The sequence below is a fragment of the Delphinapterus leucas genome, chromosome 16, assembly GCF_059928025.1.
Source record: "Delphinapterus leucas isolate spDelLeu-1000000601 "Yukka" chromosome 16, BTC_Dleu_Yukka2, whole genome shotgun sequence".
NCBI lineage: Eukaryota > Metazoa > Chordata > Mammalia > Artiodactyla > Monodontidae > Delphinapterus > Delphinapterus leucas.
The window spans coordinates 86,647,879-86,663,179 of NC_143144.1; the positions used below are offsets into that span (position 1 = coordinate 86,647,879).

The 15,301-nt window shown below is 48.8% G+C and overlaps 1 protein-coding gene across 1 annotated transcript in view; it reads right to left on the reverse strand.

The window, feature by feature from the left end:
* CFAP46 (cilia and flagella associated protein 46) overlaps window positions 1–15,301 on the reverse strand; it is an 88,306-nt gene that overhangs the window by 70,076 nt on the left and 2,929 nt on the right. The window contains exons 5-11 of the mRNA XM_089898378.1: window positions 14,859–15,023; window positions 13,874–13,997; window positions 13,311–13,405; window positions 12,391–12,501; window positions 9,196–9,295; window positions 3,352–3,450; window positions 1,327–1,517 (exon numbers count right to left, since the gene is read on the reverse strand). Of these exons, the coding sequence (XP_089754504.1) occupies window positions 1,327–1,517; window positions 3,352–3,450; window positions 9,196–9,295; window positions 12,391–12,501; window positions 13,311–13,405; window positions 13,874–13,997; window positions 14,859–15,023 (885 nt within the window). The remainder of the gene's footprint in view (window positions 1–1,326; window positions 1,518–3,351; window positions 3,451–9,195; window positions 9,296–12,390; window positions 12,502–13,310; window positions 13,406–13,873; window positions 13,998–14,858; window positions 15,024–15,301) is intronic.

The following is a 15,301-nucleotide window of genomic DNA, read 5'->3' on the forward strand; positions in this document are numbered from 1 at the left end:
ACACGCTGACATATGTCAGGACCATGCAGAGAATGCGAGGTTGGTTCACCACTCAAAATTCAATCCGCATAATTCACCACATTAAAGAACAAAAGAGAAAAGTCACAGACCTTTTAATAGATGCAGAAGAAACATTCGACAGCACTCAACACCCACCCGTGATTAAAAAACAACACAAGGAAGGGACAATAACAATGTTTGTATTCTATTGTGTGCAATTATATCTCAATAAAGTTAATCAGAAAAAGAACTGTCAGAGAAAAAGAGAACAACTAGAAGACATTATTTTTAAAAATCAGGCAAATATGAAAATAAACTAAAAGGATATTTTGGAAGAAATAGTCATTAAAATTTAAAAACATAGGCTAAAGAAAGGAAGGAAAATTAGAGAATTTGTAAAATAAAAGAGTACTAATGGCCTGGAGGAAATCTGTCAGAATTCAGCGTGTCACACATGGGGGGTGGGGCCATGAGTGTGGAAGGTTCTCTGGGGGCGGGGGGAGGGGGGGAGGGTCGGTAGCTGGGCTAGGAGCCTGTCATACATCCCCATGGGATTCCAGAAGGAGAAACTATTTTTAAAATGGGTAAAAATCCCAGATTTGAAGAGAGATGCAGCTCTTCACAGCCAAGACCCCCAGGTGCCGGCAGGAAATGAACCGTACTGGAGACCCTGGGGACCCCCCTTGCCCACCCTCAGGCTGACAACCAGGCCCCTGGCTCCCCTGCCAAGACCCCGCTCCGAGGGCTCAAGTAGGCGACGAAACCCAACCCTAATTAATCACAGGAGCAGAGGGGGCAGGGCAGCTCTCCCCACCGCCCCTCCCTGCGGCTGCAGCCCCTCCTGGGTGACCCTCCACACCTCCTCTCTGCCCACACACCAAGTCCCCGTCTCCCAGACCCCTTGTCTGCCAGGGACCATCTGCAGCACCCCCATGGGCTGCGACCCCCAGCCGGGGGGCCTCACTGACTCACCGCCCACCCCACCTTCCCTCCTGCGCCTGTGCCCCCAGGCCCTGTGCCCTGCCGTCCCCCTGCCATGCAGCCCAGGACCCTCCTGACAAAGCCCTATCTCCTCGGCCCCTCTCGACCTCAGATGGGCACCGCCCGGGTGCCCCCCAGCCTCCCCCCTGCAAGGCCCTGCCCCCTGCACTCCAGACACACCTCCCCCACAGCCTGCCGGCCTCTCAAGCTGGCCCTTCTGCGGGGAGCCGTGGAGTCCTGCTGCCCTTCCTGACACTTTTTTGGGAAAATGAGTTGGACTTCGTCCTTACCCCAAGGGTCTCCCGCCCGCTTGTCTCCCCCCAGGGGATAGCCCAGGACCGCCACCTGTCCACCTTCTCCAGGGCCTCCGCGATGCTGGCCAGTGGCTTCCGCAGACGGTGCCGCAGGTCGTGCTGCAGCAGCGGGAGGCATGTGTTCCACTGCGTGGCGCACACCACGTGGATGACCCGCGGGTCGCCCAGGCGCACAGCTCGCTGGAGCACCGTGTCCAGTCTCTGTACTATATTCAGCTGGGTCTGCACAAAGGACAGTGGCCCATGTGTGAGGCTGGGGGCAAACGCGCACCACAGGGCGAGCCAGGGCAGCCCCGGCCGACCCTGAGCCCAGGAGGCCGCAGGTGGGGCCCAGGCCCACAGTCTGAGTCTGTCCGTGGAAATGGCCTGCGTGATTTTTTCTAGAAGGGCCTGGTTTGGTCGATACCCTGCCTTAGAACGGGCTCTGCGCCCTCTGGGTGCGTCTCTCCTCTGTGAGCCCATCTGAGCGAGGCTGCTGGTCTCCTGGCCCTGTATATTTATGGGGCCCACGCCCAGTTATGTCCACTACCCAGTGAACAGCTCCTCCAGTCCGTGCCCCACATGCCCTGCCCAGCAGACAGGCGCTGGCCGGCCTCAGCCTGTGCAAGGGGCCTCACCAGCTCCATGCCTCCCTCAGCGCCCACCAGGGCTGCCTGGGTGCCGAAGCTCAGCCATGTCCATGGGCCCTGGCTTCTGGCACCTGGGGGCCCCCCCTCATGCTGCTCCCAGGCCACAGGGACCAGCACAGGCTTGGGGTTCAGACCCTGTGACTCCTGCCTGCCAAGATGTGTCCATCAAAGCCTCATTGAACTGGTGCCCCTGAAGGGCCCCTGGCCCGAGGTCCGAGGCCGACAAAGGCAGAGGGACACAGCCCTGCAGTCCCTGCGCCACCACCTGCCAGCACCAGCACGTGGTCAACAGGTAGCCCACGACCTCCCTCGAGAAGATCAACGCCGGCAGGGGCAGCCACCTGGGCAAGTCCAAAGGGAACACGCACATCCCCCAGGTGGCCTCAAACTCGCAGAGCCCCGGCCCCGCTGATCGTCCTCTGGCAGAGCTCACAGCGCTGACGCTGCCTCTCCTGCTCCAGAGGGGCAGCACAGCCCGGCTCCAGGGCTCCAGAGAGGGTCCCAGGAGCTGAGCCAGGGAGCGGACACCTGGGCCCCAAAGAAATGCCAGCCGCCATCACTCTGTTTCAGTGTATTTTGGTTCCCTTTTTTCAACTGCAGGATTCTTATTAAAGAACATAAACGATTGCTGGATTCCTTTTCGGGCGGTGGCTGCTGGACCAGCTCTGACTGCATTACATAGGACGCTGAGCTCACGTGGTCTGTCACTTTGCCACCGTGTTCACCAGGCTGCCGTGCGCCAACTCCTCAGAGAGGCAGCTGCCTCCTCAGTAAATACCAGTGGAATATTCTAGACAAGTCAGGGGTTTTCAAAGGGGGCAGCGAGGGAGGAACGCTCGTGCGGGTCCTCTGGACCTGCCCTCCACCCTCCCCGCGGTCCCCCCTCCCCCATCCCGTGATGACCTCACCACTTCACTGGAGCCCCTCTGTTTCCCAAGCCCAGCGGGGCCGACAGCCCCGCACTAGAGCCGGGGCAACGTGTGCCTTCCTGGACCTGAGTCAGGATGGCAAAGTGCTCTCATGGGGACTCAGCGTTCACCGATGGCAAGTGTTATCAGTGTGCTGGGGTGGGCCACTCCACACAGGCCGCAGGAGGGCTTGGCCAGAGGACGGTCCCACCCCAGCCCCTGGCCCAGAGAATGGGCTGCATGAACCCAGACGTCCGCCAGGCCAAGGTGGTCCTGGGAGCCGTGGGGGATCCAGCTCTGTGCCGCAGAGGAGGACGGCAGCCAGCCTCGGCAGCTGAGGGCCACCCAGGCCCCTGGAGCTCCTGCCAGAGAGGCCACATCACGGGTGGGAAACCAGGGCACAGCGGGCTGGCGCGTGCCTGTAAGGTCTCCCCACAGAGCTGGCACCAGTCAGATCGCAGGGTGCAGGGAGCCTGCGCAGCAGTTCAGCATCTGCTGCGGCCCCAGGCGAGGACTCACCTCCACGGCCTCTCGCGTGTAGCTTTTAATTTTATCTGCAAGTCTTACAGCTTCCAATTCATACTCCAGGCATTCGGTTTCAATTAGCTTCCCGGGATCCTGCGGGGCACAGGAGTTGCTGTGTAAGATGGAGAGTTTTAACGAAAGCGATCATGCACATTCATTAACTTCAAAGACCATTTAAAAATATAATTCGTGTACTAGGTAGAAATTCAACAAATAAAAATTAGATGATACAAATATATATAAGAAAAACTTAAAATATTTCCAAAAGATGCAAAGATTTGAATGAGAAAGCTAGAAAAAAATTGTTTTTCACCTTTGATAGTTAATTTCACTGGACACAGAACTTTTAAATAACTACACCAACTTCAGACAAACGCTCTGTTATGAAACTTGGCCGATTTCTTTCATTGAATCCCTGCCGGGTTTGGACGGGGCGTCCTGCTGGAGGCGGCGGGGCAGCGGGGGCCTGGGATTTGCTGGGTGGGTGACTGACACACACTTTACTTTTACAAACTGCTCAACTGTTTTCCCAAGGGGTTGCCGTTTCCCATCCCACTCCTGGCCATCTGGGATGGTCAGTCTCCAGTTTAGCCGTCTACTAGGTGTGTGCTTATGAGATAACAGCTCACAAAGTTTCCTCTTATTGTTTTCTCTTAACGTTTTCCCCAGAAGTTTTATCATTTTAACTCACATTTTGGTTTATGATGCATTTTGAGTTAATTTCTGTCCACGGTATGAAGTGCAGGCCGATGCTCGCTTTCTCGCATGTGGTTGTTTCCTTGTCTGGTACCATTTGTGGATGAGATGCTCTGTCACCCACCGGAAGCCTCTGCACCTCATGCAAGCTGGAGGCCCCGAGTTTGTGGGTCTCTTTCTGGACCCTGTCCTGTCCCTCAGTCTCTGTGAGTCTCCATGTCAAGGCCACCCTGTCTTAACCATGGTGCCTTTATATCAGGTCGTGCTCGTCTTCTGGCATCGTTCTGCTTTTTCAAAGCTGCTTTTAGCTATTCTAGATCTTTTGCATTTCCACATAAATTTTATACTCAGTTTGTCAATTTTTGAAACACTCCTGCCGGGACTTTGATTGAATCGCATTGAATGTACAGTTCAATCTGGAGAAAACTGACATCTTAACAGTATTGAGTCTTTTGATCCATGTTATTATCGTCGCTTTAAATAGCCGATTATCTTTTCAAGAGATTTACATATTTTCCCGTCTCTGTGTGACTCGTGTGGCTCCCCTTGCTGGTCCTCTTCACTATTTGTGTGGATCCAGATTTCCGCCTGGCATCATTTCCCTTCTGCCTGAAAAAGTCCTTTAAAATTTCTTGTAGTGTAAGTCAGACTCTTTCAGATTTTGTATATTTTAATAAATACTTATTTTGCCTCTGATTTTCAAAGATATTTTCTCTGAGTGTAGATTTTTTAGGTTGATAGTTTTTTTGGTTTTGTTTTTTTTTTTCTTTTTCGGTACGCGGGCCTCTCACTGTTGTGGCCTCTCCCGTTGCGGAGCACAGGCTCCGGACGCGCAGGCTCAGTGGCCATGGCTCATGAGCCTAGCCACTCCGCGGCATGTGGGATCTTCCCGGACCGGGGCACGAACCCGTGTCCCCTGCATCAGCAGGCGGACTCCCAACCACTGCGCCACCAGTGGAAGCCCTTCCGGACTCACAGGCTCAGTGGCCATGGCTCACAGGCCCAGCCACTCCGTGGCATGTGGGATCTTCCCAGACTGGGGCATGAACCCGTGTCCCCTGCATCGGCAGGCGGACTCTCAACCACTGTGCCACCAGGGAAGCCCGGTTGATAGTTTTTTTAAATTTTATTTTAATATTTTAAGGATGTTGATCTTATGTCTTTTGGCTTGTATTATTTCCTACAAAAAGTCTGCTGTCATTCTTCTCTCTGTTCCTCAGTACATAATTTCCTGCTCTTTACAGACAATTAAATTTAGAATTTTGAGCCGTTATTTCTTAAAATATTTTTTTTCTGTCCCCTCCTTTCTCTGTTCTTCAGGGACTCTGATTACATATACATTAGAGTCTGCTTCAAGTCGTCCCAAGCTCACTGATGTTCCCTATATCCTCCTTAGTGTTTCTCCTTTCTGTTTCATTTTAGATAGTTTGCATTACTATACCTTCGAAAGTCTGCTAGTGTTTTTTTCTGAAATGTCTACTCTGCTTTATTTTTATGTAAAAATTTTAATTTAGGTGTAATTGACAAATAAAATTGTATATATTTAAAGAATAAATGTGTAAAGTGTAAAAGCATATACATTGTGGAATGATTCCCATAATCAAATGAATTAATACATCCATCACCTCACATTGCTATTGTTTTGTTTCCTTTTTGGTGAGAATGCTTAAGACCTTTCTTACCAAATTTCAAGTATACTCTACAAAATTCTGAACTATAGTCACCAAACTGTACATTAGATCCTCAAAATGTATTCATCTTAAAGCTAAAAGTTTTTCTCCTTTGATCAGCACCTCCCCACTTCCTGCACCCCCAGGCCCTGGCAACCACCAGGCTATTCTGTTTCTCTGTCTGGTTTCTTTCACTGAGCGTAGTACTCTCCATATTAATCCACACTGTCACAAATGGCAGGATGTCCTTTCTCATCACTGAATAACACTGCATTACACACACACACACACACACACACACACACACACACAATTTTCTTTATCCATTCATCCATCAACAGACACCTAGGTTGTTTCCACATCTTGCTTTTGTGAATAATGCTGCAGTGAACATGGCGGTGTAGGTATCTCTTTGATATCCTGATTTCATTTCCTTTGGACATACAAACAGAAGTGGGATTGCTAGATCATATAGTAGTTCTATTTTTAATTTTTTAAAGAACTTCCCTACTGTTTTCCATAATAGCTGTATCAATTTACATTCCCAACAACAGAACACAAGGGTTCCCTTTTCTCCACATCCTCACCAACACTTGTTATCTCATCTTTTTGATAACAGCCATTCAAACAGGTGTGGGGTGATACTCACTGAGGTTTTGATTTTATCTCCCTGATGATGTTGAGCACCTTTTCATGTACGATTTGAGTATCTTCTTTGGAAAAATGTCTATTCAGGTCCTTAGCCCACGTTTCCCAATGGATGATGATGATTTCCTACTGATGTATGAGTTCCCTATACATTTTAGATATTAAACCCTTATCAGATATATGGTTTGCAAATATTTTTCTCCTATACCATAGGTTGCCTTTTCATTGTGTTGTTTCCTTTGCTGTGCAGACACTTTTTAGTTTGATGTAGTCCTACTTGTTTACTTTTGCTTTTGTTGTCATATTCAAAAAATCATTGCCCAGACCAATGTCAATAAGTTTTTGCCCTGTGTATTCATATAGGAGTTTTACGATTTCAGGTCTTAAAGTCTGTAATCCATTTAATTTTTGTGAGTAGTGTAAGGTACGGGTCCAATTTCATTCATCTGCATGTGGCCATTCAGTTTTCCCAGCACCATTTAAGAGGCTGTCCTTTCCGCACAGCGTTTTCTTGTTGCCCTTGTCAAAGATTAGTTGACATTATGTGTGTGGCCTTATTTCTGGGCTCTCAATTCTGTTCCATTGGTCTGTGTGTCTATTTTCGTACCAGTACCATATGTTTTGATTACTATAGCTTTGTGGTATAGTTGGAAATAAGGAAGTGTGATGCCTCCAGTTTTGTTCTTCTTTCTCAAGAGTGCTTTGGCTCTTCCATGGTTCCATACAATTTTTTTTTCTTTCTTGAGAAATGCCATTGGAATTGCGATAAGGATTGCATTGAATCTGCAGGTGATTTTGGGTAGTATAGACATTTTAACAATTTTCGTTCTTGCAATCCAAGAACATGGGATATTTTTCCATTCTTTGTGTCTTCAATTTCTTTCATCAATGTCTTCTAGTTTTTATCATGACAGGATGTTGAATTTTGTCAAATGCTTTTCCTGCATCTATTAAGATGATCGTATATTTACCCTTCATTCTGTTAATACGATATATCACATTTATCGATTTGCCTACGTTAAACCATCCTTTCAACCTCAGGATAAATCTCACTGATCATGGTGTTTGATCTTTACAATGTTCTGCTGAATTCAGTTTGCTAGTATTTTGTTGAGGATTTTTGCATCTGTGCTCATCTGGGATATTGGCCTGTAATTTTCTTTTCTTATAGTGTCTTTGTCTGGTTTGGTATCAGGGTAATGCTCACCCTGTAAACTGAATTGGGGAGTGTTCCTTTCTCTTCAATTTTTTGGAAGAATTTTTGAAGGATTAGCATTAGTTCTTCTTCAAATGTTTGGTAGAATTCGCCAGTGAAGTCATCTTGTCCTTGTTTGGAGATGTTTTGATTACTGATACAATCTCCTTACTCCCTGGTCTATTCAGATTTTCTATTTCTCCATGATTCAGTCTTGGTAGGTTGTATGCTTCTGGGAATTTATCCATTTCTTATAGGTTACCCATCTTCCTGGCATATAATTGTTCACAGTAGTCTCTATGATCCTTTGTATTTCTGTGTTATCAGTTGTAATGTCTCCTCTTTCATTTCTGATTCTTCTCTTTTTTTCCTAGTCTAGCTGCTTGTCAATTTTGTTTATCTTTTCAAAACACCAGCTGTCAGTTTCAATGATCTTTTCTATTTGTTTTCTGGTCTCTATTTCATTTGTTTTTTGCTCTGATCTTTGTTATTTCCTTCCTTCTGCTAACTTTGGGCTTTGTTCTGTTTTTTTGTTTTTAGTTCCTTGAGGTATAAATATAGGTCATTTATTTGAAATCTTTCTTTTTTCTTATTGTAGGTGTTTTTGGCTTCCCTCTTAGGACTTCCCTCTTAGGACTGCTTTTACTATATTCTATAAGTTTTGGTATGTTGTATTTCCATTGTCCTATGTTTCAAAATCCTTTTTTCCCTTTTGATTTTTTCTTTGTTCAGGAGTATGTTGTTTAATTTCCATACTTTTGTGAATTTCTAGCTTTCCTCCTGTTGCTGATTTCTGGTTTCACACCACTGTGGTCAGAAAATCATCTTAAATTTGTTGAGACTTGTTTCATGATCTAACACAGGGGTCCCCAACCCTCGGTCCGTGGACCAGTACCAGTCCACAGCCTGTTAGGAACCAGGCCGCACAGCTGGAGGTGAGCGGCAGGCGAGCGAGCGAAGTGTCACCTGCCGCTCCCCAGCACTCGCATTACCACCTGAACAACCCCCACCCACCATCCGTGGAAGAACTGTCTTCCTTGAAACTGGTCCCTGGTGCCCAAAAGGTTGGGTACCGCTGATCTAATGTATGATCTGTCCTGGAGAACGTTCCATGTGTGCTTGAGAAGAATGTGTATTTTCCTCCATTGAATGGAATGTTCTACGGATGTCTATTAGGCTCATTTTGTCTAAAATGTAGTTCAAGCCCAATACATACTTACTGACCTTCTGTCTGGATGATCTATCCATGTTGAAAGTGGGGTATTAAAGATTCCTACTATTGTTGCATTGCTGTCTATTTCTGCTTTCAGATTTGTTAGTACTTGCTTAATATATTTAGGTGTTCCAATGTTGGATGCATATACATGTACAATTGTTATATTCTCTTGACAAATTGATCCATTTATCATTAATGATACTATTGATGCAAAACTGCAAAAATCACATCATCTCAACTGTATGAACTGCACTTAAAAAAGACTGAAAGGAAATTTACCAATACAACAATTTAGGCCCTCCTGGTGAGGGGCTTTTGAATTCCTTTCCCGTTTTGTTTTTTTTTTTTTTTTTTGCCTTTCATGTCAAGATCACAGTGAGTAGGGGTGGTGCACCCAGTCCCTGACCACCTACTTTGCTGTCCATCTTCTTCAAGTCTGAGAGGCAGTCAGAGGTGATCTCCCCACATTTCAAGATCAGAGAAAGATGAGCTAATTCAAAAAGCAAAAGAATTCTGGAAACAGAAACAAAACAGCATTGGGTCAATAGGAGACAACAAGAAACACCCACCTGTGGGTAGAATAAGCCTTCAGCTGTCATTTAGGGGTGGCAGGAATAAAATGGAAGAGAAGAGAAATCCTATGGTGAGGGTCCCTAAGCCCAGCCCCCTCTGTCCCTGACACGGGATTTGGAGGGACTTCCACTGACTCAGGGCAGGTGCAGGTGCAGCCTGATGAGGGGCTGTGAGCCCTGGGCATCACTATTTGAGCCCTTGGTGGGGGGCAGGGGTGACAAGAGACAGACACACATTTCCTCGGGGCCGGCTCTTCCTATCCTGTGACCAGAGCATTCACAGTCACCAAGTGCCAATCGTGGTCTTTGTGGGAATCAGCAGGTTGATGCTAAGATGTGCACGGAAACGCAAAGGACCTAGGCTCTCCTAAGCAACTCCAAAAAAGAACAAAGTCAGAGGACTAAACTGCCTGATTTTAAGACTTAATATAAAACTGCAGGAATCAAGGCAATGGTTCTGGTGGGAGATGGGCCAGGCTTCTCAGCCTGACACCATCACGTCTTGATGAGGCAGTTCTCTGCTGGGTGGGGACCCATCCTGCACACGGTGGAGTGTTTAGCAGCACCCCTGGTCACCAGCAACAATGGCCACCAGCAGCGTCCCCAGACATGCCAGCCTCCCTTGGGGATAAGCCAACACCTCCCTGCTCTTTCCGAGGCAGGCATCATAACCTGACTGTGGCTGGACCACACGGACTGCACTTGGTCAGCTCCTCTCAGGCCCGCAGTCTCACCCCCGCCTCCTTCTAGTGACCGTGACCCAGCTTCCGCCCACTCACAAGGAAAGCGTCCAAACCAGAGGAGCCCCGGCAATGCTAACCCTTGCCTTCACCTGATATGAAAACTGAAGAGTGCCCTGTGCTGACAGTGGTCACGGAACCCCCAGGGGAGGTAAACCCTCAGTCCCACTTGGTAGTCAGGTGCCATTTTTAGCTCTGGCCCCTTTAAGTCCTCCTTTAAGTCCCCTGGGCCCCTTTTGGTGGCTCGGAGCACAGCTGCGGATGCCTCTGGATTGTCGTCCGCAGACCAGTCCTGCCTGTGTGTCAGTCCCCACAATGAACTTCCTAACTGCACTTTACAGAGCTGCCTGCTTTGTTTTTCAGTCTCAAAGATGCTTCTCAGCCAGGAGAATATTATCCAACATCTCCATCTCCCAACACCCAGCCCGGAAGCAAGCAGCCTGTCCGCTGTAATAGGCACCCTCCCTTCTCCCTTCACTGGGGTGGGTGCGGGTCCCTGCCCTCGGCCCCGACCCGTGCAGCCCGGACCTCCAAGCACCCTGGTGGGGCCTCCAGACCCACAGCCCCTCTGACCTCCCCGAGCTCCGGCCACCTGGGCCTGTTGTGCAGGGAAGAAGGGAGAACCCACAAAGGGAGCCATCACTGATTTTCAGTGCTTTTTTGGTCTTAACCTCACAGAACTTTTATTTCTACCCAGAATTCTAGATACAGAAGCCCTGGTGGGGAGGGGTCAGCGGGCCCCTCACAGGCGGCTGGAACCTCGGGGCTGAGGGAGGACCTGACCCCACAGACAGCATCTCTAAGCGGCTGAACCTGTGACCCAGGCCAGCAGGCGCCACGCCCCTCCCAGGCCTGGGGAGCAGCTGGGCTGAGCACTCGGGAAGCCACATCAAAAGCCACCACGCAGTAACCTGGCAACCGCGAAGCCACAGGCCCACAGGCGGGGTGGGGGAGGGGGGCGTGTGGCGGGGGCGGGGGGCCAGGAGCAGGGGCGCAGCTGGCTCCGTGCAGGCCACATGCCGGGGCTCCTGGGGGAGCCAGGTCAGCGCCCACCGACCGGGCTGCTGGGCCAGAAGCGTGGGGACTCCTTGACGGGTCTAAATGGAGCCTGGTCCAGGATGGTGGGGGATGAACGTCAGCTCAAATTATTCTTATCTTAAATAAAACACAGCTGGGGACTTGCCTGGTGGCGCAGTGGTTAGGAATCTGCCTGCCAATGCGGGGGACACGGGTTCGAGCCCTGGCCCGGGAAGATCCCACATGCCGTGGAGCAACTAAGCCCGTGCACCACAGCTACTGAAGCCCGCACGCCTAGAGCCCAGGCTCCGCGACAAGAGGAGCCACTGCAATGAGAAGCCCATGCGCAGCAACGAAGACCCAATGCAGCCAAAAGTAAATAAATAAATAAAAATAAAACACATCTGTACATCAAAAATTGTTTTAAAAGACCTAAAAAGCAAACATACTGACACAATTGATAATTATACTGGAATTGGAGGGCTCGAATTTTGAAACAGAAAAAGCTTTTGCAAGTCCTTAGTAAAATGATTTACAACCTACTTTTTAAAAACGGGGCAAAAGAAATCATTGGAAAATTAACGAGAGAAAAAAAATGTCCGTAAATATATGAAAAAAAGTTCCACTTCGCCAGCAGGGAGTGGACCTGCAGTGGAGTCAGTGCAGTCCTAGGAGGCGGGGCAGGTGTCCTGGTGTCATGTGGTCCCCTCTGCCCCCACGGTCCCCCCTCTGGAACCTCCCAGGGCCCCTCAGGGAGGCTGTGCCCAGGCACGGGACGAGCAGGACCTGCTCTGAGTTAGAGCAACTCAGAGAACCTGATGAAAGAGCTGAACTGGGGGTACATTCCAGACCCTTCTTTCAGCCTCTGGCTCAACTACCAGTGCCCAGGAACCCGATCCAGGACTGAGCTCTGAGCTCCCAGGACTCAGGCAGCAGAGAGCTGACAGCTGAGCTGCTCAGGGAGAGGCACGCTCCCCTGCGGCTGAACTGTGAGGCGTCTATCCAGAAGGTGTAAGATGGTGTCATAACTTGAAAAGCACTTGTGATTAGAAGTCGAATTTGACTTTAAAAAAGTATGATGTGAAGTTTCATAACCCAAGTGCTGCCAAACAGTACACACCTCAGGACATAAAAAGACTAGACAGAAATACACTAAAACCTCCACAATGCTTGATACTTGCTTGGGTAATGATGGTTATGTGTTGGTTTTTTTCCACATTTTCCTATAGCTATGAAATGCTGTACATAGATGTGAAACTGGAAAAACATAAACACTTACTTTTCCTCTCTGATTGAAGGAAGGTTCTGGTGATTGTAATAACTTAAACATTTATAGGTATCCTTCAGAATTTTGTTGGTATCTTCAGATAAATCATTTTTATCCAGTTTTCTAGAATATAGATTGATTTAATCAAATATTAAATAACCAAAAGATCCTGTCAGATTTCTTTAAATTCTCCTAAAAAAATCTGAAGTCCATGAACTTGTGTCCTCACTGAACAGAAGGCCTAAGGTAACACCTTCTCCTTCTCCATTCTCCTGATGACCTCTCACGCCCTCCTCCCTCACTGCCAGCCCAGGCTCTATCTCCCTCCATCACTAAGGACGGATCCCGAGGACACTGTGCACAGGCCCTGTACCCAGAACGAGTCCCACACCAAGAGCCCACCGAAAGGGAGGCTTGGCCCTTCCCATCTGCCCAGATCCAACCCAGACCAGCACCTGCCTCCCTCTGGACAGCTGTCCTCCCCACTCACACCAGGATCTTCTCACTCACACACTGGAATCTCCTCACGCACCCACACTGGGATCTCCTCACCACACACACCAGGTTCTCTACCATCTATTTCCCTCTCGCCACAGCAGGTCTCTACCTGGGTATAATCTCCCCCATGCACTGTCACCCAGTCCCATGAGGGTCTCACCCACGACTACTCTCTTTTTGTTCAAGCTCATGGTCAGGTCTCAAGCTTCCTCTGGCAGGGCCAACTGAAGCATCTGACGTGGCTGCTGTCCCTCTCTTCTAAAGCCACCCTCCTCACTGCTGACGAGCTGCACTCACTCTGGCGTCCTCCCTGGAGCTTCTCAGTAAAGGGAGCCAAGGCCGAGCCCGCCATCCAGCCTCACCGTCCCTGCCCGTGTGCCCCCACCCCGGCACAGAGGCTAGTCGGCGCCTATCCGCCTTCCCAAAGCACTTACGCTTTTAGCACATTAATCTGGAAAGTGACAGACAGGCTAATAGAACTTCTCTTTTCTTCCTTTAACTGAAGCTCATCCATTAATTCATGTCGGACCTGTTATAAGATGAAAACAGAATATTAACAGAGGTCTAAGCAAATAATTAGGGAAAGACCAGATATTTTATTTAGCTATTATTTTACAAACATTCCTCCCTTAAAAGTAAAATTTCGTAATTAACAATTATTTTCTCATTTATTATGCTTTATGTTTAGTTTTTCTTATACAATTTGATTCCTATATATAAAATTAATAGGTGATGAATGCTCTTTACACACTGTTGCCGTAATTACTTAAATTACTAATTTTCTGCTAACTTTTTAAAAAATTCAGTGCTGTTGAAAAGGAAATATTCAGTCACAACGAAGGAAAAGATTTTGTTTTGTTCTGTTCGTGCTGGTACATATGTATGTATGTTTTTGTATCTCTCAGTGGATGGTCTTGTCTGTTTTTTATACATAGTTTCCTGAACAATGGCTTAAGAAAATGACTTCTTTCTACAGTTTGGAATATTCCAACTTTACCATAAGAGCAAATATTTGTCGATACTTCAGCGGCGCATTAGCCTTGATGAACGGGGCTGCAGTGGCACAAAACTTCGCGGCCTCCTCCTTTCTTCCAGCTTGTAGATAACACTCCAGAAGCTCCCTGGATAATACAGAAATAGTCCATATTGAACCTGGATGAAGTCATTTTCTGCTGCAAACGCCTAATAACCCAGTTATTATATTTTCACGTTTTACAAATTTCAGAAAGATGCAGGGATTGGCCAGCTCCTTACCCCACGCCCAGTATGGGGCTCACTGAGCTGAGGCCGGGGCTGGAAAGCTCGGCCACTGCCTGCAAAGGGAAAGGGGACTGTTTGGCTGTGATTACCAAGGACTCAAACAACGGTGTTTTACAGAAAGAGCATAGTTTTACTTATTTTCGGTTAAAGCCTCCCCAAAGAGCTGTAAAGCAGGTGAGGAATGCCTGCACACTCTGGATTCCAACTTCAGGGCCGACCCTCTGGGCCCCGCCAGTAGCATCCACAAAGTCACTGGCCGCAAACAATGCCACCCAAATACAGGAAAGTGTCACCGAGCACCTTTCAGCCCTCCTGGGGACCACTTGCTGACATCCACGCAGGGCTGTCTGTCCCTGGGGTTACGCGCTCAGGGCAAGCTTCCCTAAGTGGGGCCACCTGGATGCGTGAGCACTCTGGCCAAGCTGTATGTTGCTAGAATGTCTACTAGATTCACAACTTATTTATTTTCAAAACCACAAGCCAGGACTATGACACAGGCTCCCACTTCCTGGGTTCTGAGTAGAAGCACGTGTCCTGTGGTAACACCTGTCTGATCAGGACACCGTGAGGCCATCTGCAGAGTTTAGAAACATGTGCAGACAAGACACACAAAACCTGATTCTAACTTCGGGCTAGAGAGCATTGCCAGGGCTGCGGTGTGAGATGTGGTCACGGGAGGGGGGAGGGGAAGACCAGCGTCTGCCAGGCGTCTGGGGACTCACAGCATCAGCTCGGCCCGCCAGCCTTTGTCATCCTCCTCAGTCTGATTCAACACGCTCACGATTTGGGAGAGGCTGGGGATCAGGTGGTGATGATACCCAGGCTTGAGAAATGGCCTCACCATTTGCCAGTAGAGGACCGATGCATTATACACCAGGAAGTAATACCTGGGGCACAAGAAGAGGGTGGGTGAGGCTCACCCAGAGCCAGTCCGTCCTGAGCCCCTTCCTGAGGGAAACCAGGGCCTCTGTCTCTGGCAGGTGCAACAGCCCTGCCCGAGCCGCCCTGGCCTGGCTGCCAGATACACATGTCGGGTGGATGCAGCATCCTCCCAGAGGCAGCCACGTGCCCTGCTCAGCCGAGTAGGTGGCTCCAGTTCAGACCCCGCCTCAGGCTCCTGGGTCCAGACCAGAGATCCCATCACTCTTTTGGCCATTCTGAAAAG